At 40.9% G+C, this 27,018-nt stretch overlaps 1 protein-coding gene across 2 annotated transcripts in view; it reads left to right on the top strand.

Annotated features, from left to right (window-relative positions):
* Positions 1 to 27,018, top strand: part of TUSC3 (tumor suppressor candidate 3) — a 285,711-nt gene that overhangs the window by 252,180 nt on the left and 6,513 nt on the right. Inside the window, exons 8-10 of one of the 2 annotated variants that reach the window (XM_034772411.1) lie at positions 11,327 to 11,401; positions 14,984 to 15,047; positions 16,450 to 16,540. In XM_034772411.1, the coding sequence (XP_034628302.1) occupies positions 11,327 to 11,401; positions 14,984 to 15,047; positions 16,450 to 16,540 (230 nt within the window). The remainder of the gene's footprint in view (positions 1 to 11,326; positions 11,402 to 14,983; positions 15,048 to 16,449; positions 16,541 to 27,018) is intronic. The other variant, XM_034772412.1, reaches the window with a different exon arrangement.

The following is a 27,018-nucleotide window of genomic DNA, read 5'->3' as shown; positions in this document are numbered from 1 at the left end:
CCAGTACAGCTACTGGAAAAGTCTGTTAACGTGTATGGGGATGGAGCGGAAATCCTCCAGGGACATCTCCAGAAAGCTCTCCTTCATGTACTCCCAAAGCCTTTGCAAAAGGTTTCTGGGGAGGGTTGCCTTATCCCGTCCGCCATGGTAGGACACTTTACCACTCTAGGCCAGTAGCACGTATTCTGGAATCATTGTATAACAAAGCATGGCAGCGTATGGTCCCAGTGTTTGCTGGCATGCAGACAACATCCATTCCTTATCACGCTTTGTTATCCTCAGGAGAGCGATATCATTCACGGTCACCTGGTTGAAGCAGGGCGATTTTATTAAGGGGACATTCAGAGGTGCCCGTTCCTGCTTGGCTGAACAGAAATGTTCCCCGCTGTTAGCCACGCAGTAGGGGGGAGGGGTGAAGTGATCATCCCAGAGAATTGGGTGTGGGGGGGAGAGGGGGGTTAGTTGGGTTTGTGCTGCATGTTAACCCAGAAACCGCAGCCCCTCCTTTTACATTTTAAATGGCCAACCCAACGGGTGCTTGGTATGGGAAATGAGGGCGCTACTGTTTGAAACCATTCCCACATGTTAAGAAGGTTAAAAAAGCCAAAAGACTGTGGCTTACCATGGCTGCCTGCAAGCTGAAATCTGTTGCCTGGCACTGCGTGAGTGATCTCTCACACCAAACCGGCAGGCCCTCAATATAAGAGGAAAAATGCGACCTTGTAACGAAAGCACATGTGCTGTGTAATGTGAACAGCAAAATTTAACGTGAAAGAGTGTACCCATTGTTCTCTTTTAAAATGTGTCTTTTTTAACCACCTCTCCCTTCTCCTCCACCAGCTGCAAATGTTTCTCCTTCAGAGGCTAGTGAAGATTAGAAGGAGAAAACGGCGGACTTGGGATGATATGTTCACGGAGCACCAGATGTCCTCCCACGCTGAAAGAGCACAGCAGAATGCATGGAGGCAGTCAATGTCAGACTACAGAAAAGCACAGTATGAACGAGAGGAGAGGTGGCGGGCTGAATCGCGGGATTAACAGAGCAAATGGCGGGCTGAAGATGATAGGTGGCTTCAGCTTGCAGACAGAAGGCAAGAGTCGATGCTCCGGCTGCTGGAGCATCAAACAGATATGCTCCAGCGTATGGTTGAGCTGCAGGAAAGGCAGCAGGAGCAGAGACCGCCGCTACAGCTCCTGTGTAACCAACAGCCCTCCTTCCCAAGTTCCATAGCCTCCTCACCCAGACGCCCAAGAACACGGTGGGGGGGCCTCTGGCCACCCAGTCACTCCACCCCAGATGATTGCCTGGGCATCAGAAGGCTGGCCTTCAATAAGAGTTAAAGTTTTAAACTACAGTGTGTCCTTTTCCTTCCCTCCTCCCCCACCCATCCCGGGCTACCTTGGCAATTACCCCTCTAGTTGTGTGATGAATTAATAAAGAATACATGAATATGAAGTAACAATGACTTTATTGCCTCTGCAAGTGGTGCTCGAAGCGGGGAGGGGAGGGTGGGGTGGTTGGTTTACAGAGAAGTAGAGTGAACCGGGGGAGAGGGGAGCAGAGGTTTCATCAAGGAGAAACAAACAGAAGTCTCACACCGTAGCCTGGCCAATCACAAAACTCGTTTTCAAAGCTTCTCTGATGCGCACCGCACCCTGCTGTGCTCTTCTAACCGCCCTGGTGTCTGGCTGCGCGTAATCAGCAGCCAGGCGATGTGCCTCAACCTCCCACCCCGCCATAAATGTCTCCCTCTTACTCTCACAGATATTGTGGAGCGCACAGCAAGCAGCAATAACAATTGGAATATTGGCTTCACTGAGGTCTATCTGAGTCAGTAAACTGCGCCAGTGCGCTTTTAAATGTCCAAATGCACATTCCACCACCATTCAGCACTTGCTCAGCCTGTAGTTGAACAGGTCTTGACTACTGTCCAGGCTGCCTGTGTACGGCTTCATGAGCCATGGCATTAAGGGGTAGGCTGGGTCCCCAAGGATCACGATAGGCATTTCAACATCCCCAATGGTTATTTTCTGGTCCGGGAAGAAAGTCCCTTCCTCCAGCTTTCGAAACAGACCAGTGTGCCTGAAGACGTGAGCATCATGTACCTTTCCCGGCCATCCCACGTTGATGTTGGTGAAACGTCCGTTGTGATCCACCAGGGCTTGCAGCAGCATTGAAAAGTACCCCTTGTGGTTTATGTACTCGGTGGCTTGGTGCTCCGGTGCCAAGATAGGGATATGGGTTCCATCTATCGCCCCACCACAGTTTGGGAATCCCATTGCAGCAAAGCCATCCACTATGGCCTGCACGTTTCCCAGAGTCACTACCCTTGATATCACCAGGTCTTTGATTGCCCAGGCAACTTGGATCACAGCAGCCCCCACAGTAGATTTGCCCACTCCAAATTGATTCCCGACTGACCGGTAGCTGTCTGGCGTTGCAAGCTTCCACAGGGCTATCGCCACTTGCTTCTCAACTGTGAGGGCTGCTCTCATCCTGGTATTCTGGCGATTCAGGGCAGGGGAAAGCAAGTCACAAAGTTCCATGAAAGTGCCCTTACGTATGCGAAAGTTTTGCAGCCACTGGGAATTGTCCCACACCTGCAGCACGATGCGGTCCCACCAGTCTGTGCTTGTTTCCCAGGCCCAGAATCGGTGTTCCACGGCATGAACTTGCCCCAGTAACACCATGATTTGCACATTGCTGGGGCTTGTGCCTTGTGAGAGGTCTATGTCCATGTCAATTTCCTCATCACTCTCATCGCCACGCTGCAAGTGCCTCCTCGGCTGGTCCTGGTTTTGCTTTGGCATGTCCTGACTCTGCATATACTCCAGGACAATGCGTGTGGTGTTCATAGTGCTCATAATTGCCGCGGTGATCTGAGCGGGCTCCATGATCCCAGTGCTATGGCGTCTGGTCTGAAAAAAGGCACGAAACTAGTATCGGATGGAGGGAGGGAGGGGCGAGTGACAACATGGCATACAGGTACAGGGAATTAAAATCAACAAAGGTGGCTGTGCATCAGGGAGAAACACAAACAACTTTCACACAGAATGCCCCTCCCCAAAGATTGAACTCAAAACCCTGGGTTTAGCAGGCCGTTGATATCATGGAGGGAGGGGGAAGCAAATGAATAGAGAACAAATCTATTTTTTACATCTTAAGCTGGCAGACGATGGTGCAGCATGACTGATAGCCCTGAGCATCTTCTGGGTGCTTGGCAGAAAATAGCATACTACGACTGATAGCCATCATTGTCGAGACTGTTCGATAGGACTGAGCATGTCTGCCCAGGTGCTCATGATTGACAGCCACTGCAGTACGATGACGACGGATATCAGTCGTAATATACCATCTTCTACCAAAAGGCAAGGGGCTGCTGCTGTGTGCAATGCAGCCCCACGTCTGCCAGCCCCACGTCTGCCAGCCCCCAGATCACTGATGAAGGCTACCAGTCATACTGGACCGTCTACTGCCAACAGGCTATTAGCTGCTGCTGTGTAGCAATGCACTACCATGTCTGCCGGCACCCAGATGACATATGGTGGCGGTGAGCTGAGCTGAGTGGGCTCCATGTTTGGCGTGGTATGTTGTCTGCACAGGTAACCCAGGTAAAAAGGCGCGAATCGATTATCTGCCGTTGCTCTGACAGAGGGGGAGAGGTGCCTGACGACATGTACTCAGAACCCCCCGCGACACTGTTTTGCGTCATTCAGGCATTGGGATCTCAACCCAGAATTCCAATGGGCGGCAGAGACTGCGGGAACTGTGGCATAGCTACCCACAGTGCAATGCTCCGGAAGTCGACGCTAGCCTCGGTACTGTGGATGCGGTCCGCTGACTTAATGCACTTAGAGCATTTTATGTGGGGACACACACAATCGGCTGTATACAACCGATTTCTATAAAACCGGCTTCTATAAATTCGACCTAATTTCTTAGCAATTGGCTGAACAAGAAGTATGACTGAGTGGACCTGTAGGCTGTAAAGTTTTAATTTTTGTTTTGAGAGCATTTATAAATTGCACTTTCATGATAAAGAGTGTGTACTACAGTATTTGTATGAGGTTAATTGAAAATAGTGTTTCTTTTATAATTTTTACAGAGCAAATATTTGTAATAAAAATAATTTAAAGTGAGCACTGTATACTTTGTATTCTGCATTGTAATAGAAATCAATATATTTGAAAATGTAGAAAAACATCCAAAATATTTAATACATTTCAATTGGTATTCTATTGTTTAACAGTGCGATTAAAACTGCGATTAATTGCAATTGATTTTTTTTTAATAGTCATTAATTTTTTTGGAATTAATCATGTGAGTTAACTGCGATTAATTGACAGCCCTACTAATAAGGTTAATGGTCTCTGTATACTCTAGGGCATTTGTGGATGCTGTCCCATATTATTTCTATACTCCAGATATTTTTTACTTGACATCCTTATTTTGGGGTGTCTGTTCAAATACAAACCCTTACTATTTGAATGACCTATTTTTTCCACTGGATTTTGTAGGTGAACCTGCTTATTATTGTTATCCCAATATAAAGCTGTTTCTCCTCCAGTGTTAAACTTTTCAGTGCCATTTTTCACTGTACTCACTGAATAATGTCTTGTCAATTGCTGTGAGCAGATTCTATCCACTGGGAAAATGGGTATCAGGATCTTTAAAAATATGTAAAATTTAAACCATTCTAAATTAGAAATGAATAGAGGGAAAGATTACACTGGATTTTACCCAAAAAATCTCCCCCAACATAAATAAAACACTATGCAGAGGTATATTTATCTGAAACCATATTATTTGGAATTTGGAACTATTGCTAGGCATATCAATCTGTATATTCTGGCAAAATTAGCTGAATGTTACATTTCTGCAATGCACTGTAAAGAAGATAAAGAAAAAAAAGGAAATCTACACAGCTTGTGATGTCATCTCCCTTTTTCAGATGGAAAACTGTCCAAGATGTAGATAAATGACTACAAAAACTTAAATTCTATTGTGTTAGAAGGAAATTATATTGTAGAAAAGTGTTTTCCTAGATAGAATTGACATTCTCCTTTGTGGCACATTTTTTTTTAAATCAAGATGACTTAGGAAATGTTGGAAATAAGGGCTGAAAATAATGACAGAAGCTAATATTCTGTGATATGAAGCCAGTGATTGCACTGAAACCACAATTCAATATGATTGAATTTTTCACTCATCACTGTGGAGTTAAAGTAAATGATGTGCCCAATGCTAAAATGTGGTGATGTGAAGCTACTGTCATTGAAGCTAAAAGTCAGCCATGTGAAGCCTAAACTCAACAATATTGACTGCAGCTAAAAAGCAACAGCTGAAGCAAAAATGTAACAATGCAAGTGAAGCTTAAAAAGCAATGATGTGAGGTTGAAAAACATCAACAAATAAGGCTGGCTAAAGATCCACAGCAAAAGAACTCTCTTGACATTACCTCACCCAAAGAGCATTCTGCTTTGCACAAAAGTGAGATTTTTCCTATCAATAACTGTTCTTCCTAACTAGAAAAATGGAATAAAAGTAAGAGGCAAGGAAACAGGAATTTCTGTTATAGAAAGAGTACTTGCTGATGGACACTGTAATTCTTTTTCAGTTTTTGTTTCTTAGTAGTGACTATGTAAGACGTTTTTTGTGGCGGGAGGTGGGTGAGCCACACAACAAAAGTTCAGTATTTTGTTTGTTTGTTTTGTTTTGGCCATGACACATTGGTTCATTGGCTGAATACCCTGGTCCATCTCTCTGGAACCTAGACAGACTCTCCTTGGGGCTCCTGGAAAAAGTTGTCCCACCCTCAGCCCTTTATTTGTTTTTTTTTGACCAAGCTAAAATTAAAGATACTAAAAGCACTGCTGGGTCTCTCAGTGTGCGCTGTATCTTGTTAAGCAGGTATCACCCCTTACCAGACCTAATATTACAAGGACAGAAACACCACCAGTCTTCTCACTTGTAAAAAGAAGACTGGAGCAGAAACACAAGTGGCATCTTTGTCTCCAGCCCTTATTGTTTAATCTTTCTTGGTTCATTCCATACTCTGCTTTAGAAATAGGGAGGAACTACTTGAGAAATTGAAAGTGGAAGGCAGCTTGGGTGAAAGTGATCATGAAATGATAGAGTTCATGATTCTAAGGAATGGTAGAAGGGAGAACAGCAAAATAAAAACAATGGATTTCAAGAAGGCAGACTTTAGCAAACTCAGGGAGTTGGTAGGTCAGATCCCATGGGAAGCAAGGGGAAAAACAATTGAAGACAGTTGGCAGTTTTTCAAAGAGACATTATTAAGGGCACAAGAGGAAACTATTCCACTGTGTAGGGAAGACAGGAAGAATGGCAAGAGACTACCCTGACTTAACCAAGAGATCTTCAATGATCTAAAAATTGAAAGACTCCTACAAAAAGTGGAAACTAGGTCAAATTACAAAGGATGAATATGAACAAATAACACAAGTATGTGGCACAAAATGAGATCAAACTAGCTAGAGACATAAAGGGTAACATGAAAACATTCTACAAATACATTAGAAGCAAGAGGAAGATAAAGGACAGGGTAGGCCTTGTTACTCAAAGGGGGGGAGTAATAAAAGAATGTGGCAATGCCAGATGTGCTTAATGACTTCTTTGTTTCGATTTTTACCAAGAAGGTTGGTGGTAGTTGTACGTCTAATGTAATGGATGCCACTGAAAATGAGGTAGGATCAGAAGAGGCTAAAATAGGGAAAGAACAAGTTAAAAATTACTTGGACAAATTAGATGTCTTCAAGTCACCAGGGCCTGATGAAATCCTGGAATACTCAAGGAGCTGACTGAGGAGATATCTGAACCATTAGTGATTATCTTTGAAAAGTCATGGAAGAAAGGAGAGATTCCAGAAGACTGGAAAAAGGCAAATATAATGCCAATCTATAAAAAGGGAAATAAGGACAACCCGGGGAATTACAGACCAGTCAGCTCAACTTCTGTACCCAGAAAATTAATGAAGCAAATAATTAAGCAATCAATTTGGAAACATCTAGAAGATAATGTGATATGTAACAGTCAGCAGAGATTTGTCAAAAATAAATTGCGTCAAACCAACCTGATAGCTTTCTTTGACAGGGTAACAAGACTTGTGGATAGGGTGGAAGCGGTAGACATGGTATAATCTTGATTTTTAGTAAAGCTTTTGATACTGTCCCGCATGACCTTCTCATAAATAAACTGTGGAAATGCAACCTAGATGGAGCTACTATAAGGTGGGTGAAAAACTGGTTGGAAAACCATTCCCAGAGAGTAGTTATCTGTAGTTCAGAGTCATGCTGGAAGAGCATAACAAGTGGGGTCCCACAGGGATCAGTTCTGTGTCCGGTTCTGTTCAGTATCTTCAAATCAATTATTTAAATAATGGTATACAGAGTGCACTGATAAAGTTTGTGGATGATACCAACCTGGGAGGGGTTGCAAAATGCTTTGGAGAATAGGATTAAAATTCAAAATGCTCTGGACAAACTGAAGTAAACAGGAATAAATTCAATAAAGACAAATGCAAAATACTCCAATTAGGAGGGAACAGTCAGTCGCACACATACAAAATGGGAAATGACTGTCTAGGAAGGAGTACTGCAGAAAGGGATCTGGAGTTCATAGTGGACCACAAGCTAAATGTGAGTCATGTTGCAAAAAAAGCAAACATCATTCTGGGACATATTAGCAGGAGTCTTGTAAGCAAGACTTCAGTAAAGCAGGATCAGTCCAAAAGTGTCATGGAGAGGAAAATAAACTTCCAACTGGCAGATAGCTCAGTGGTTTGAGCATTGGCCTGATAAACCCAAGGTTGTGAGTTCAATCCTTGAGGGAGCCATTGGGTGGGACTGTTAGGGACAGTACTTGGTCCTGCTAGTGAAGGTAGGGCACTGGACTCAATGACCTTTGGTCCCTTCCAGTTCTATGAGATAGGGGTGTGTGTGTGTGTGTATATATATATAAACTGTGTATGGCATATACTGCTTTTAATGCACACACCCTCAGCAAATGGATGAAGTGAGTAGCAAGTACATGAACAAAACTAGAGCTAAAAGTTGACACTACATTTCCAAAGAACTGTTTCAATATCAGTATAAGAAACCAAAACTTTCAGCAGCTGAAGCACTGGGCCCAACGGACTCATGAACTAGATCAGAAGAGTTTTATTTTGATGTTCTTTTCCTTTGTCATTTTCATTTCTGTTCATTTAAAAAACAAAAAAATAGGAAGAAAACCTCATAACACTGTCTGATATTAAACAGTAAGGAATTCTGAATAATGGCAGCTACTTATCACACTCCTATTGCAGCCTATCTACTTAGAGTTCTTTGCTCGTTTCTTGTGCACAAAGAGGTGAGTTAAGGTCAGAACAGTCTTATCTGTGAATATCCTTGCTTTTTCCAGCTTCAGTCAAACCTGGGACATGAGTTTAACTTAATTTTTGCTATTTGTATTTAGATAAGAAACTAAGCAATAATTCGAGTAGGGTTCACTCTGAAACAGCCCAGATTCTGCACCCTTAGGGAAAGCTTGTTAAGCTGAAATTTGGAAAACTTTGCAGTATTTAATATGTGCAGCTTTTTAATACTTTAATACAATTCCTTTATCTACATAATGAGATTATGTGTTGGCAGTATTATTTCTTTTCTTTACAGAAATTTAATTCCACTTCACTGATTGTTTCTGAAAGCAGTTGACCGCTTCATATGAGCAAACTTAATAGAGAGCTAAGTAAGATGTAGTATTTTATTCCATCACTGTATCTCCAAATAGCAATATAGTGTCATCATAATAAAATGTGACATGAATTAGTCCTGATGGTTTGTTAGAATTCCCCCCCCCCCCCTCAAATGCTATTTGGATTTCTACAATACTTTCTGCTTATTGTCACAGATACAGTAGAGGCTCTTACAGTCATAATATTGTTTAGTTCCAACTTCCAATAACCCTCTTCCATTGTTGATAATGGGAACTTTGCAAAACACTTAAGCATGTGCTTAACTTTAAACGTGTAGACAAAGTGCTTAAGAATGTGCTTAAGTCCCTAGAAATCGGGTATTGTAACTAAAACTTCAGGCATAGTTTATTTTTGAGAAATAAAACTTAGGTCAGGTATGAAGAATACCAGTGGAATCAATAGGGCAATGGTTCTCAACCTTTCTAGACTACTGTATTCCTTTTAGGAGTCTGATTTGTCTCACATACCCCCCCAAGTTTCACCTCCCTTAAAAACTACTTGTTTATAAAATTAGACATAAAAATGCAAAAGTATCACAGCACACTATTACTGAAAAATTGCTTACTTGCTCATTTTTACCATATAATTATAAAAAACATTGATTGGAATATAAATATTGTACTTACATTTCAGTGTGATACTTGAGCCTGTTTTTCACTAGTGAACCTTGTCTGAAGTCTGAGCCCCACGTGTCGGGTCTGAACCATGTAACTTAGCTTTGTTGGCCCCCTCGTGGCATGGGGCCACGGGCAGTTGCATTGCTTGCTACCCTGTAATGTCGGCCCTGCGATCCCCCTAAACCATTCCCAAGACCCCCTGAGGGATGCAACCTCCATGTTGAGAAACACTGATCTAGATGAGTTGAGTACCTCCTGGAAGACCTCTGCATACCCCCACAGGTGCACATACTCCTGGTTAAGACCCATTGCAGTAAGGGATAGATGCTCCGGGGAGCCTTTTAGAGCTTTTTATGGTATATTACTGGATACGAGCGATGTTCATAGATGTGGCATGTTTGAAATGTCTGCTGTACATTTATTCCATAAGTCTGTAGCAATTTCTCCTCTCTTTAATTTGATAGTTGGTCTATCTTCTCCCACACCTAACCCTGGAATTAGTAACACTAACAAAATTGTTTTTTTCCAAACTGTATTAGAGAGTTACCTTTGGTTTTATATTCTGTTTTTCACTCATTAGAGAAGTAAGTATTTTTTAACATTGGGTTGCCCTTCCAGACACATGCAAGTAAGTCATGTTTTTTGCTATCCATATCAGTATACTAACTCAGAGGCGATGGCAAGTTCCTAGCTGTCATTCCCAGGAACATAGTACCAGTATTCTGAAAAGTGAGTGGATAAAATTGTGAAAAACTGATATTCTAATGAAGTCCTCTATACAAGTGATCTCTTCAATAAGAGGTACTTGTGGAAGCAATTATTGAGCACCAAGACAAGCCAGGGCTCAGAGGAGGGGATAGTTGGAGATGGATGGACGTGTGTTACGCTACGATGTGAGCAACAGATGTTAAAATACTCTCAATTGTATTTTGGAATAAAAACACAAAGGAGATTGTAGCATGTTAATATACTGTTGTTAAACAGTAAAACAAGATGAACAATTTGTTACCCTCAGGTGAAGTAAGTTAACCAAAGCTTTTTGCGGCAAAAATAATATTGGCCAAAAAATATCTTTAGGTACACAGTGTACCCGTGAAGTTCTTATTTCTTTAAATGTCTGATTACAAATACAACTTCCATGATGCATTATGCACTCCATCTTCCAATATAGCATTCATGCATGCCTCCTGTTCAGAACAGATGTTAAGTACAGTAGTAACTTCCTTTTCACTGATAGTTTCAAACAATTAAGTGAATGGTTGAGGATCATGCTAAATTAGTTAAATTGTTTTATCATTATGCACTTGTAAAGCTTGTAATGAGACAATAAAAATGCAAGTGGAAAAAAACTTTCTTGTTTGAGATTTTTCTAAGCTGAACAAAATATTAACCAATATTTCGGCATGGAGTGAGATCCTGTAAATCTGAAAGCATTGAAAAGGGTGTGCTGCATGCAGTCAACTGCTTCAGTTTGCATCAATTAATTAGTCAATGAATTAACAGAATTATATGTATGTACACTGCATGTGTTTTCTGCCAGTATTCATTCTGCATTGGTAAAATTACTTTGCTTTATAGATTTCACATAGTTGGCTTATGTTTTTATAATATTTACATAAATACAAAAGCATCATTGCTCCTACCTGATCCCTTTAAAATCTTTCAAATTTTATTTCTGTTCTAAAATGTTTTGAGTTTTATGTAAAGCTACATGTTGTTAACTTTAACACACAAAGTAGATTACTAAATGTAGCTTACACAATGGAAATTATCACTATATCTAAATATTTGTCTCCCTACAGTTTTGCATAAATTTTCAGCCTATTTATGGAATAGAGCATTTTTGATATTTTTGGTTTATAGAAAATGAAAACCTTAGTTCACAGATGCACTCTCATGGATTTTTGAGACATCCATATTTCTGCTGTTTCCTTGACAACAACTGTATAGATGCTGCTATCACCATGGGAATGGTTCTTCTGAATGAAGCTGCTACTTCCAAAGGGGATGTTGGAAAAAGGAGAAGTAAGTTATTTAGTGGAATTTGTAGGATCTCTGAATTTTACTTATTGAAGGCATTTTGAGAAACACAAAAGTAAGAATTGCCATTCAGGTTAAAGTTTTCAAAAGTGCCTAAGGCCTGGTCTGCACATAGTTTTTATAACAGTATAACTATTTCAGTTAGGGGTGTGATTTATTTTAGAAAATAAGACAAGTCCGACACCTAGTATGGACACATTTATAGCAGCATAAAGGTACCTTATACCCATATAGCTTAGGCCTTATGATCTTCCTATATGGAAATAGCTATATAAGTATAAAACATTTTTATACTTATATAATTGCATCCACACTAGGTGGGTTGCACTGCTCTAACTATAAGGATATAGTTAAAGCACTGCCATTTTTGTGTATAGACAAGTCCTAAGTGACTTATGAGCCAAAGGGTAACATTTTCAAAAGCACCTAATTAATATAGGAGCCTAAGTCCTGTTGAAGTCAGTGAGATTTAAGGTAGGAGTTTCAAAAGCACCTAAGTCCTATTTTCAAAAGTGATTTAGGCATTTTGAATCTTGAGTCCCCATTGACTTTCATTGGAACGTAGGAATTTTATACTGGATCAGACTCATCTAGTTCAGTATAACAACCTGTCTCCAACACTGGCCAGTACCAGATGTTTCAGTGCTTTGCAGTAGGCAGATGTGGGATAATCTGCTCCCACAATAGTTCTTATCCTAATCTCTTATGGTTAGAGATTGTTTAAAACCTGAAGCCTAAGATTTAGCATCCCTTCAAAAATGTGTAGCCATTAATGCTGATAACCCTGGTGGTGGTTCGAGTGATAGTCCGTATAATTCCACAGCTGATAAGTGCACATCCAGTGCAGATGCATTAGAAAACTTTCTAGTTAGCTGTGACCGAGGGACAGAGCATGCATCCTTTGCTTCCTCATGCATTCAATAGAGTATAAAGGGTAGAGCTGCCTCACACTCGGTTCCTTCTTACTGCCATGGTGTGTGTCACAGCAGGTCCTTTCAGAGTTACTTACCTTTTTAGCTAGTTAGTCTTCAGGACCAATGGGACCACAGGTCATCAATAGGACCAGTACCACCTTCAGTTCTGCATGGCAGACTACAAGTCCTTGGGTTTCAAGCACTGCCGCATTTGCAAGGCCTCATACCTCTCAATGATGGTCAAACAAGATGTCTACTCTGCCTTGGTGAGGGGCATATTCTGGGTATATGTTTGATCTGGAAGTTATTTCTCAAAATGGAACCAGTTTTCGAGGGAGTCTTGCTTTAGGGCATCCCTTCTCAAGAAGTCCATGTGACTGGATTCAGACCCTAGTTCCAGGCCTCCAGACTGTCAGGAGATCAGAGGTCCTATAGATCCTCAAGGTCTGTGCCCCATGCATCTTCAAAATGAGGCACCCTCTAAGTTGGCCGTGGTGTGGGGAAAACACTGGGATTGACTAGATGCTGAACAGAGGTCCTCAGGACAGAAGTGGCACAGAAGGCCATCCACAGACTAGGTGCTGGTACCGCCAATGCCAGTGAGAGCTCCCCTGCTCCCAGAAGAGTGATACCTGTCATCCTGGGACTTGGAAGACAGCCCACAGTCATCCCCAACCGCATCCAGGGGTCCAGCAGGATCACACACCAGCTCCATATATATACACACACACACACACACACACACACACACCCCACTCCACCGGGTAGAGGAGCTTAGCTTCAAGAAGATTGTGATGCCAGTACTGATCCATACCAGAACCATGACCCAGCCTCCATGGCCTCTGTTGCCATTTCACTTTAAGCTGTGGACTGTATGGATGCCATGGATGCCTCAGTTTGTCTTGGGCTACCCTCCCTAGCATACTCTAGGTTCAAGTCAGCTTCCCTGTGGATGGGAGAGCACCATCCCCTCTGCATTGCCCAGATGAGGAACTGCAATCACAGGAGTCAGAGGTCTCTCAGCAGGTACCAGCCAAAACTTCCTTGTCTTCATCAGATGAAGCCCTGTTGCTGCACTAGGCATCAGCTGTACTGGAGTACCATATGGTCTTCCAGGACTTATATTGTCAGTAGTGGCAAATTTAGAGATCCCTATAGAAAAAGGTGCAGGAAAGCTTCATATGCTGCTTGATATATTGCATTCATTGGTACCAGGTTGTATAGTGATAAGCACTAATGAGAGACTGCTGAAGCCAGTGAAGATCTTATGGCAAATTCTGTATTAGTAGCTCCAACTTCAAAGAAGTCCAACAGGTGGTACCAGATATGAACTATGAGCAATTTTTCTCACACCCAGTACTGGACTCATTAGTTGTGACAGTGGCAAGTGAAAACACATCAGGATCAGCAGAAATCGATGACCAGGGATAAAGAGCAGAAGGGCATGGAAATCATATTCTCACCTCAAGCCTCCAAATGAGGATATTCAATAACTAGGCCATCCTGGCAAAATATGGAGTGCTGTGGGGTGTTTTGTGGATAGTTTCCCATGAGAATTCAAGAGGGAGTTCTGGACTTTGGTGTTCGAAGGGAAACTGGTCTCTTAAAACAGTCGTCCAGGTGGCTTTAGATGCTATGCACATAGCATCCAGGATCTGCTGACCACAGTTGAGGACCTGCACTTCGAAGGTTGCTCTTTGTTTCATGATAAGATGAATGAGGCCATGAAATCACTGGAGAACTATAAGGCTACACTCAAGTCCTTGGGGTTCTGCACCCCAGACAGCACGTCAGGTCTCAGCATGTAAGCAGGCCCTCTACTATAGATCACACCAGTATGCCAGAATGGGGCAGAAGACTTCTGCAAGAATGCCCTCAGGAGTGGCCACTACATCCCACTGTCCCTCATACTCTACAACTAGGCAGCGGATTTGATTCCACTCCCAAAGACAGCATGCCACTCACTATCCAGCCCTGATCATCTACTCTGTATGGCATACATCTGTCTCATTTCTGCCATTTCTAGTCACCTCTGACCAGTATGTATTGGACATTGTAGAGATGGGCTACACACTTGACTTCCTCTCCTATCCACCAACTCTCCCCATCCCTATTCAGGGACCCATCTCATGAGAGCACTCTACACCAGAAGGTTCAGTCATCTTAGCTCTTGGCTCCATAGAAGAGGTCCCCTCACAGGAAAGGGGAAGAGGGTTTTATTCAAGGTATTTCCTCATCCCCCAGTAAAAAGGGAGGTCTTTGCACTATCCTCCCTTTTCATCAAACTATCTACAGTGATTCTCAGGTTTCCTTCAATTGGACTTAGGCTGCTAAGATAATTTTGAAAAATTTGTCCTCGGTCCCTAACTTACCATTAATGTCAAAATAGACAGTTGCTTCATTTAAATTTGACTGTAGCTCTCTGATCATATTTCTTGGATTTGTAAGTCTGCATTACACTAGTGCCAGATTCTGCCTTTCTCACTCATGATGAATAGTACCTTATTTTACAAGCATTTCCATTGAAATAAATGTTAGTGCTCAGAGAGTAAAGTTTTACTCAATCTGATAAGGATGGCAAAATCTGGCCCTTAAGTGATGGGGAGAAGCGGTGTCTGAAAATGTCCTAACGTTTTGTTTTCTGGTTTAAAAGGAAATGAGGAAATAATGAAAGTTGCCAGCTGTCATCTGCCATTTAAAGAGCTAACATGTCAATTGTAAGATACCAAACTATATATTTATTATAGCATAATTGCTAAAGTGTTTTTTGGAAAATGTTAAAATTCCTATTAGGGTTAGCTAGGTCCATTCAATTGACAATCTCATCATATTTATTGAACTGGCACTTACTAACTTCTTTTTTTATAAAAAAAAAAAAGGGGCTAATTATCTTGTGATGCAATCCTGTGATGTGTGTATTATTAATAGATAATGATTTAATTTTATAAAGTTACTGAACTGTGGAAATGCCAATACTCACACAGAGCTCCACCCCAGGCATGAGGACTTGAAGGGAACAGGTATACTGTCCTTGCATCAGCTCCTATCGCTGAAAATATTGGTAGATGTCTTTCAGTGTCCTTCAAAAAGAGATTCTTGTGTATCGCAGTCTAATATGCCATTAAGCTTCAGTCATAATTTAATTGAGATGCTGAAATTCTACATGTTCAGAGCGTGACTCTGAGAAGTGCTCAGTGTTTGCATCTCCCACTGCCTTCAGTTTTTAGTGATCACCACCTTTCAATATCAAGCCCTCATTTTTTTTCAGTTTCTCATGTAAATGTTGAGTCAGGAAGAATTCCTCCAGGCATTTCTGCAGCTGAGCTGGCCCCTTGCCAGACCCCCACAATGTGACCACTTACAGCATTTAGAACCTGATCCTACTCCCATGGAAGTCATTGGCAAAATGCCCTTTGACTTTAGCTCTCTCCCGTCAGCTTAGAGCAGTTTCATCATACGCGTTACAGCGGTGCAGGTGCACCGATGCAAAATTTGTAGTTTAGACCTGCCTTGAGTTTAATAAGGTATTTGTTCTCTCTCACTTTTCTTCCTTTCTCACAGATGAACTAAAGCAAATGGTTTCGCCCATTTATTTCAATAGGAATAGTGTGATTTCCACACACACACACACACCCCACACACAACCCTGATTGTTCAGATTCCAATTTACACTTAACATTCTTGATTATCCCAGATGTCACAGGGATATTGAATGAATTTAATTGATTTTGGGTGGGGGGGTGGAGGGGTAATCAAAGGAATTTATATTACATTATATTGCCTGAAATGTATAATTTACAAAGATGTCTATATCCACAGTCTCCAGCAAGGTGTTTGTATCCAAAAGCTGCAAACTACTGTCCCTTTTTCCTCAATAATACACTTATACTGATAAGAAGTTTTTTTTAATAACCACAAATAAATAATTTCCAGGTGTGTTTTGATGCCCTGTTAGAAGATACTGAACATCATAAGGCAATATATCAAAACTTGAGTACTGAACTATGCCAAATTTCTTTGTAAGTGATTGACATAAATAATATTTTTAGTATAGACTCTAGATGTTAATCTTTTCCATGTTTTTATATGCTAGTAAACACAGTTAATATTTTTTTCCAGTTATATGCCTCGTAGGACTGGGTTTGGTGGTTTTCTTCTTCAGCTTCCTGCTGTCGATATTCCGCTCCAAATACCATGGCTATCCATACAGGTAATCGTTTGTTATTAAATCCATTTTTATATTATAATGGGTACCGGGTATTTTTAAAAGTTCAAAAGATTGGCTTGATCCTGCTGTCCTTGATGTTAATGAGTATTTTGCCATTGATATCTATGGGAGCAGGAGCAAGCCATGAGTAAAAAGACAGTGATGTTTGGATACATGTAAAAAAGTAACTGACCCACTGTCTTAGCAGCTGTGCTGCACTTTACAGGTCAAAGGACGTGTTTGTGAGTGACTGAATTTCTTTGTAGTGGGCCCAGGAAAGATAATGCACCTGGAGTAGAAGATGCTGAGGTTTGTGATGGTCCTTAGTTCCTGTGGAAGTTTATTCCACATCTCAGACCAGCTCTCAAACAAGCTCTCTCTACTGCACAGATAAGCAATACCCTTATTCGTTATAACGGATAAATCACCCTGTCAAAACATTCCATAAGAAACTTCACATACCATATAAACTAAAACCACAAATACTTCAGATCTGAATACACAAACTCTAATGGGTAGAATTTTCTCCCACCTTTGGGACAGGAAAATATAGCTAGTGCTGCATATATATGAATGCTTCTAAATATACAAGAGTGGGTGGTTAAGAACATACATGCTAGAAATAAGTGTAGAAACAACTTTTTTACTGTGAAATCTTCACTGAAATGTGAACATAGCACAGCTGTCACTGTTTTTCAACAGACAATGTGTACATATCACCTCAATTGATTTTCAGATTATTAATTTTTTTTACTTTAATAACATGAACGTTGAGTCAACATGCATAGTCTACTGAGAACCATTGCACCAGCCAGAATGACCATGGTTGAAGGCAGCACCGGGCATTGTGTAGTGAAGTTCGCAGATCTGGCTCAATCCTGTATCCAGGAATTGCTAGGGCACCCCCGCATCAATTAGAGTCGGGGTGTACATCAATAGGAAGCTTGAGAGCATGGTGGGCCGGGGTGTTTTTGTCCATCCTGGTGACATGGCAGAATAGTGTGTAGTAACACTTTTGAATAGAATGAGCACCTGAATGAATGTCAGAGCTCTGTGAGGATTATGACATTTTGCAAAAAGTCAAAACATTTTATGCTTAGGACATTTTATGCATTGACAGTGAATATGGAATGTCTCTAACTGCTCCAAGTTTGCTTGTAAGAGGGTCCATGTTTCTGACCCTTATAGCAATACGGGTAGTACGGGTTTGATAGATCCTGAACTTTGTCTCAGCACAGACATTTTTCCTTCCATAAGCATGGACTTCATGCAGGAAGCAATGAGACCTATTAATCAATGAATGACTGGTTTGCTGTGACCGTTTAAACTCTTTTTGCAGCCTAGGTAGATGAACTTGTCAGCACTACCCAGGGTACTCAACACCACTTGCACCAGAGATTCTGGTGGCCCACCTGCAAGGTTCTATGCCTTGGTCTTCCACCATGAGACATTCAACCCCACAATGTGGGCTGCATCTTGGAGGACAGTGCTGAAATTCTGACTTTTCCACAAGCAGGGCAGCATCGTCAGCATAGGCTCAGTCTGAGAACACGTCTTGACCAATCTTGATTCCATCCAATGTGTGATGCAGCAAGTCCAAGTATCCTGTCAGTAGCATAACAGAGTAGTCAGGGTGAGGATGCATTCCTGCCACACAGCTGAGATTGTACAGAAATGTGGTGAATCTGTGAACCAACACACTCTCTCGCTAGTACCAATGTGAAGATTGTGCAGTAGATTTAGAATATCTGGAATGCCAACTCCTTTCAGTGTGAACCAAAATCTGACCTGTCAACCAAATCAGAAGTCAATTTGATGTAGATGTATATCATATCAAGTGGTTTCAGAGTAGCAGCCGTGTTAGTCTGTATCCGCAAAAAGAACAGGAGTACTTGTGACACCTTAGAGACTAACAGATTTATTAGAGCATAAGCTTTCGTGGACTACAGCCCACTTCTTCGGATGCATATAGAATGGAACATATATTGAGGAGATATATATACACACACACATACAGAGAGCATAAACAGGTGGGAGTTGTCTTACCAACTCTGAGAGGCCAATTAAGTAAGAGAAAAAAAAACTTTTGAAGTGATAATCAAGATAGCCCAGTACAGACAGTTTGATAAGAAGTGTGAGAATACTTACAAGGGGAGATAGATTCAATGTTTGTAATGGCTCAGCCATTCCCAGTCCTTATTCAATCCTTTGTTGATTGTGTCTAGTTTGCATATCAATTCCAGCTCAGCAGTCTGGGTGTTTAAATGTTTGGTGAAGCTCCGCCAGAAGCCGGCGGGTAAGGACAGCATCCATTGCCAACCACCCAGCAATGAACCCTGATTGTTGTGGACAATGTCTGTTAAAGAGTGGCTGCATCCTACTAAGCAGAACATGATAAAAGACCTTTCCAGAGACCAGTAACAATGAGATTGGCCTATAGTTGCCACACTCAGAGTGAGATCCTTTGTACAAGGGCACTATGATGCCATTTTTCAATTCTGCTGGTACTTCGCCTGATGGTCACACTTCTAAGAACAGTTGATGCAGGCTAATGTTCACTGGTTTCAGGCATCTCTGAGCAGTTGGAGTGGAATGCCACCAGGTCAAGCAGTATGGTCCATTCTGTAACTTTTGAAAGGCCTTTCATACTTCCCCAGCTCAATCACAGCCACTCATCTCATTATATTCTCTATGCACTAGTAGTCTATCATGTGGTGAAATTAACTGGATATTTGCTGCTAGCTGGTGGTAGAATGTGTCCTTTTCCACAGTTGATGCATTTTTTGCATCATAGGCCACAATGACAGATAAGTGTCCACAAAGATGTTGGAGCCAAACAAAGAGGAAGCCTGGAGAGATGGGGTTCCATGTGGTTAAAGTCTATACTAGCTGCTGTCTAATAAGTGCCATACCTTGAGCTGGATGTGGACAACCAGCATGGAGGATGGTTGCTCCTTTTCCAGTAACTTGATTGCTTTCTGGTAGACAGGGCTCTTTGATGCTGACAATTACAATCTTTTAACAGATAAATTCTTTGAACTGTCATGTACCCAATGCCATTCAGGGTTAATATGAATTAACATAAATTGGGGGGAGGGATAGCTCAATGGTTTTAGCATTAGCCTGCTAAACCCAGGGTTGTGAGTTCAATCCTTGAGGGGTCCACTTAGGGATCTGGGGCAAAATCAGTTCTTGGCCCTGCTAGTAAAGGCAGGGGGCTGGACTCAATGACCTTTCAGGGTCCCTTCCAGCTCTATGAGATAGGTGTATCTCTCTCTCTTTCTATATATATATATATATATATATATATATAGTGACAAAGTTCCTCCTCTATCTTGGTGGGTCCTGCGCTTATTGGCGGATTTTCTTGCCTCAGAGATTCACCATGTGGGTTGGGGAACAGCCCAGAGACCTTCCCCTCTGGAAGAACCCACAGTCCAGGTCAATTGGGAGGTTTGGGGGAACCCAGGCCCGCCCTCTACTCCGGGTTCCAGCCCAGGGCCCTGTGGACTGCAGCTGTCTATAGTGCCTCCTGTAACAGCTGCATGACAGCTACAACTCCCTGGGCTACTTCCCCATGGCCTCCTCCAAACACCTTCCTTATTCTCACCACAGGACCTTCCTCCTGGTGTCTGATAACACTTGTGCTCCTCAGTCCTCCAGCAGCACACCCTCTCACTCTCAGCTCCTTGCACTTCTTGCTCCCAGCTCCTCACACTCACACCACAAACTGAAGTGAGCTCCTTTTAAAACCCATGTGCTCTGATTAGTCTGCCTTAATTGATTCTAGCAGCTTCTTCTTAATTTGCTCCAGGTGTCCTAATTAGCCTGCCTTAACTGGTTCTAGCAGGTTCCTGATTACTCTAGTGCAGCCCCTTCTCTGGTCACTCAGGGAACAGAAAACTACTCATCCAGTGACCAGTGTATTTGCCCTCTACCAGACTCCTGTACCCCACTGGTCTGGGTCTGTCACAATATATATATTTATGTTCCATGTGGTGACACAGAAAATGTCTCTAAAATCTGGTTTGAATTTCCAGGAAGTTGGGGTCATTGGGGCTGCGCCTTCCCTATGAGAGGTTTGGGTTGCACTTGTCCTATGCAGGCAGAGCACGCCTCTCCTTCTGCAGTCAATAATAGCAGGGACTTTAATACTGGTGCTATTGTCACAGTCTGTCGTGGCTTTTTTCCCTTTTGTTTCACACTGTCTTCTTGAGGCGGGGAGACATAGAGGGCTTTCATATGTGGGTGACACCATCCCACTTCCTAGGAACTAGTCCCTCAGATGCCATTGGTTCCTGGGGGCATGAATAACCATTATGAATATCTGGCTCTTCTACACTATGCGATCAACACATCCATAGTCATGGCTCATTCACCTTCACTACCTTTGGGGAACTTGGCCCTCATCTGCTGAGTTTGTCATTGGCCTTCACTTGTTACCCTGAGCAGAAGCCCTAATCAGGTACTACCAACCAGAGGCACGCATGGCCAGGGACGACCATACCCTGAAGTAGAGCAGCCTAAACTGCTGCTACCTACCACCCAAATCATAGATGATTAAGGTTGGAAGAGACCTCAGGAGGTCATCTAATCCAACCCCCTGCTCAAAGCAGGACCAACCCCAACTAAATCATCCCAGCCAGGGCTTTGTCAAACGGGGCCTTAAAAACCTCTCAGGATGGAGATTCCACGACTTCCCTAGGTAACCCATTCCAGTGATTCACCACCCTCCTCATGAAATTGTTTTTCCTAATATCAAACCTAGACCTCCCCCACTGCAATTTGAGACCATTGCTCCTTGTTCTGCCCCACTGAGAAGAGCCTAGCTCCGTCCTCTTTTGAACCCCCCTTCAAAACATGGAAGGATGCATACTAATCTAAATTACATGCTTAAAATCTTTGATTACTATATATTGGCCAATGTAAAAAACGTTTAATGTCTCAAACTAAAAGATTTTAAGTCTCATTAGCATGCCTACATATTATTTCAGTAAAGATAATTCATTTTATTACATTTGTTCTTTCTTCATATTCATTGGCAAATCATTATAAATGATACATAAATGTAAAGACTTCCTACCATGTCAAGAGAAAGATATCCTGATGAGCTGGGAACTTAGTTTCTTCTTCCTACTTTGTAAACTTCCCCCCAAGTTAAATGTGGTAAAATCTCATCAACAACATTTCCATCAAACAAAAGGAAATAAAGTTGAAACTCTTCTGACATTCTGCCTTTTATTTCATTTTACTTTTGTTCACTCCCTCAGCACAAGTGAAATGATGAGTTTTCTCATTGTTGTAGGATATTTCAGTAGACCATAATGTTACATCCATTCTATCCTTTAACAAGTGATATTGGATGGAACTGGAATCTGATTCAAGAAAAGTCAGGCGAGAGCTTGGCTTGTTCTCTTCTCCAATGTTTTGGATTTAATTTTTCTCTGCCATCATCTCAAAAACATCTGCAACATGTCTTAGAATCTGGCTACATTTTGCAAAAGCAAAAAAGCATGGCATTTTGTGTGTTAGACTTGGATCTTGTGTGTTGTGTGACTATATATAACTAGCACTCTCTTGGCTTTTTTTTATGTTGTCTTCCATCACTGTGATATCTTAGCACCTTTCACAAGAAGAAAAAAATAAAACCCACTTTTCTTTCCAGCCCTACCAACAGGAACTAGCTTAGTTATTTTTAAAAATAAAGTATGAGGATGGTGATGTGATGGAGACCATTTTTGTGGGAAAAATAAAGAAATGGTTTTGCATTTATTTCTGAACATGGTCATGGTGGTGAACATTCTTATGGCAACAAGCAGTGAGTTCCACTGCCAGGGGTTAGCTCTTGTGGAAGATGTATCTGACAGATATAAGCCTTCTCTGTTTATTGACAGCTTTATTTTTGCAAGGGAACAAATCTTTTGTGCGGTCATCACAGGGAATGTGATCTTTCAGATAGCTACAGCCGATACTATTCAGGGTTTTGAAAATCATGGACCATGTCAAGAGATAAACCCCAAATGAGATGATACTCTGGGAGCCTTGTGTTTCCTGTGGTCTTGCCTTGCCTGTTTTTATATCTCCTTTCTGCTGAGGTAGGCCTTGTCTACATTACCCGGGTAAATCAACCTAAGTTATGCTACTCCAGCTATGTGAATAACATAGCTGAAGTCGATGTAGTTTAGGTCGACTTACCACATTTTCTTCACTGCGCTGCATTGATCGGAGATGCTCTCAGGTTAACTTACATTACTCTTCTTGGGGAGCTGGAGTACCGGAGTCAACCAGAGAATGCTCTGCTGTCGATTTACCAGGTCTTCACTAGACCCGCTAAATCGACACCCGCTGCATCGATTGCAGCAGTATTGATCTCCTGGTAGCGAAGACAAGCCCTTAGTTAGATACCACATGCATCTGTTCTGCTACACAGCAATACAATTAAAAACACTCTATGGCCATTGGTGATACTATACCTACAGTCTTATCTAAATGTATTTGTCAGCAAACCCTGAAAGTTAATACATATGGCATTTTTAAAAAGTGATGTTTGTGTGCTTATTTACATTTGTTTTGAAATGACTGTACCTTGAACTCCGAAGGATTAAGCTAATCAGATCCAAAGTACAGTACTAATAAAATATTACTTTCCTTTCCTAGTTTACCATGTTCCTCTCTAACTTGTGCTTCTTTAAGTTCTTCCCCAAAACACTCTGTTCCCAACAGACCTACAAGCTCTAGTCCCCCACTCTAAGAACATTTATGAATAACTTGCTTGATTCACCTTTGCTAGCAGAAGAGGAACAGCTTGCAAACTCCAGCAGGTCAGCTGAACCAGTGAGGGCATTCACCTCTATAAGGGAGAATAGACATTGTTTGCATTGCCACCCTCCCTACTTTCTCTTGGTGGGGTGCATGTTTTTATCCAGTATCTCCAGAAGAAACCCATTAGTGAAGGCTAGGTAGGAGACAGTAGCTCACTTTCTTGCTGGCAGTGAATGTGGCCCAACAAATATTACTAAAATATTAAATACTATGTAAACAGCTCTTGGAACTAACAAAATGTGTGTGCTGAACTTGACTGCTGAATTATTTGCTTTGTGGTATATTCTATCCCCATATCTATGTCTATTAACATTGTACACCCTTTTGCATTGTACACCTTGTCTACTCACCTGTCTCTAAAGTGTCTGGAACAATTTTGGTATGATATAAACAGTAATTTGCAAGATGAAATATCACAGTTCTAGATGTTCTTAAAAGCCTTTTTATGTTCTCTTTTGGAAGACCAATACAAATCAAGAGAATTTTTTTCTGCCACTTCATACAGACCATGTGACTGGGTGATTTAGGGAATATTTGTACTTTTTCCACAAATGCCTTTTGTAGTTTAATTTGTTTTTGTTTTTTTATATTCCACAGCAAGGTCTTCGTGGTTGTGAAACTATACCTGTCACACTATTCTAACAATCCATTCTAGCCATAAAAACCTTTCTTATGGTAAAGCACCTAACATGGATGTTTTCAGCCAGAGAGAAATTAAAAAAATACTTTCTAATAGTTTTGTGATAATGCAAAAAATTAGTTTTACTGTTATTTCCTTGTTTGCTGAGGTTATTCTGTGAATCATATTCATAGAGTTTAGTATGTCCTCTTAAAACTGTAGTTTAGTCCATTTCAGAAAACGTCTATCCCTGTATGTGAATTGGAATACACTATTACCAAGCAATGAAAATTGTATAGACAGATACTTTACAAGAGAAATTAAAAATAAACTAATGAAAGAATTATTCAGTTCTTCATATGGAGATTTTTAAATCCAATAGCGTCATACATTCAGCAGCCTAACATTAAAATTGGCTATTATTTCAGAGGGCTGGAGGGTAGCAAATATAATACCTACCTTTTGAAAAGACACAGGAGTAAATCCTTGGAATTACATACTGGCAAGCTTTATTTAAGTACCAGGAAAACAGGTTAAAACTATATTTAAAAATGGAATGTCTAAACAACTAGAACAGGAGTATTTGTGGCACCTTAGAGACTAACAAATTAAGGTGCCACAAGTACTCCTGTTCCTTATGCGGATACAGACTAACACGGCTGCTACTCTAAACAACTAGATTAGCATAATGACATGAATAAGCCAGCAAGACTTCTACAAAGGAAATTAAACAGTTTTTTTCAGCATGGCGAAAGTGAGAAGCTCAAGATTTGATATTAGGGCTGTTTTTGCTTTAAGTATTAATGATCCAGAAAAGAATAATGTTTGCAGATGACTGAGAAAGTTTGCAGATGACTGAGAAAATTGTGAGAACTTCATAGGGACCTAACAAAGCTAGGTAAAAAGGCAGTATAATGGCAGATGGAATTCATTGTTGACAAGTGAACTTAATGCATATTGGAATTCATATAATTAATAGTAAGAATAATCTTGCTTATTTAGTCCACCCTCATTTTCATTGATGCAAATCATGGGGTATTTACCACTTACCATGTTGCAAGTATTTCACAGCCAGTCACTTTTAGTAATCTTTTCCTTGGTGTTAAGTCTAATTTTTCATTTGCTCAGTTTCAGCCCATTCATGCTTCCTGTACCCTTTGAATCAGCACAAAGAATCAGAAACACATCTTCTCCCTCCTTTTTTGGCTTACTATCATTTTCTTCTGACAATATTATAAATATTTTGCTTAACATCTTCCACATTAATCTATTTCCCATTCAATAATACTTGAATAGCGACTGGAACAGATTCTCCACCTTACTAAATCTCTACTGTCCACTCCGAGGTTTTCAGGAAGACTCCATATCTCTTCTAGCCAGTGTATTTGGTACAAATCAAAAGCCTGAGCAGATTCCAGACCCACCCTTCACTAAAACATTGTCCAAGATGAGAGAATAAAAACATTAAGAAATAGAAGAAAACTGTGTAATCCATCACACCTTTCTTTCAAAATCCAAGAAGTTTAAATGGACATACACAGCATATATAAGAAAAGATTTATTTTTCTTCCACAGCTTTAACATAGGGATAGAACAAAGATATCATAGAGGATCAAGTATAATATTGAAATGTGTGAGTTTATCACATCATGAGATATGGCTATAGCAAGTTATTACCATAATGGAATCAGTGGACTCATGGACCAAATTCTCCCTTAAAATATACCATTACATCCTCTTTGATTCCTACCAAATCAGTAATGTTCTTTAAAAATTCAAGCAGATTCACAAGGCACACTCTTTTTTGTGAAGCCACAACTAAATTAGACAGTATTTACTAAATATTCCATTCTAACTACTTAGTTCTTTTTTTATTAGCATTTCTAATATCTCCCCTCCTGGTGAAGTGAAGTAAGGTTACAAACTTGTATGCCTAGATTCTTCTATGTTATTTTACAGATAACTGGAACAAATTATTCACCATTCAGTCCTTTGGTGTGATCCTCACACTGGAGAATTAATGAATATTATCTCTAAAGTTGTTACTCCTTTTGCACCTTGAGATTTTGCTTGCTACTCTGTCAACGTTTATTCACTTTTTGCCTATCTGCTCCAATGTAATGTCAAACGTTTCTAACATTTCTCTCTGCCCAATTGGTGAAGCTTGACCCTAGCCAATGGAGTCTTGCCTTCTCATTTGTGAATAAAGAGGCGATTGATATAAACTTGTCTTCTACAGTAATCCTTAGTGGTCATACTAGCTTCTTCCCTGTTTGCCTGGGTCCTGTTAAATTTTAAGGTTCAATTCTCTTCTCAAGTCATGCATGTAATTCTCATCAGTGTGTGTGTGTGTGTGTGTGTGTGTGTGTGTGTGCGCACTCACAGAACACTAAGGACAGAACATAAAGACCCTTTTATATTTAAATAATTTCCCTCATTTAGCCACTGTACTTAGGAAAATTGTATCTGTAGTATTTATTTACTCTCCCCCCCCCCTTTTTTTTTGTTGTTGTTGTTGGTCTGTATTCTTTATCTCCATCCCCTGGTATTTTAGTAGCCTTATAAATTGTTTTCCTTTTACCACTAATCCTCCAAATTTATCCACATGATGATAAATATATATAAAAAAATACCAAATGTGTTACTGACAGTGGTACCAGGTTATTTTTTTGTACAATGTTCTTTCTCTATGTTCTCAATGTTCATCTCCTACCTTTTGCTTTTCATCCTTTCTTCTATTCTGCTTTGTATAGTATCACATTGAATATCATTTCTTTTTTGTATTTGATGTACATGTTATGCAGCAGAAGGAAATCCTTGCCTAACCTGACTTCTTTTGTCGAATAATCTCCAGTTTGTATTTGAGTAATAAAATATCCCATTACTTCTTTGAGTTCTTCACATGGTGCAGCTGGTGGATACATGGGAAATGGTTGTTACCTTTTGTTTTCTTTGGGTTGGTAAATCTCACCTGTGCAATGAACATGAAGGGCCAGAGGGAGCTATGCCAGTTTGCATCGGCTGAGAATTTGGCCCTAAA

Source organism: Trachemys scripta, chromosome 5 (genome assembly GCF_013100865.1).
Source record: "Trachemys scripta elegans isolate TJP31775 chromosome 5, CAS_Tse_1.0, whole genome shotgun sequence".
Classification (NCBI taxonomy): domain Eukaryota; kingdom Metazoa; phylum Chordata; order Testudines; family Emydidae; genus Trachemys; species Trachemys scripta.
The sequence above is the reverse complement of the archived record's forward strand: the minus strand, read 5'-3'. Positions and strand labels throughout refer to the sequence as shown.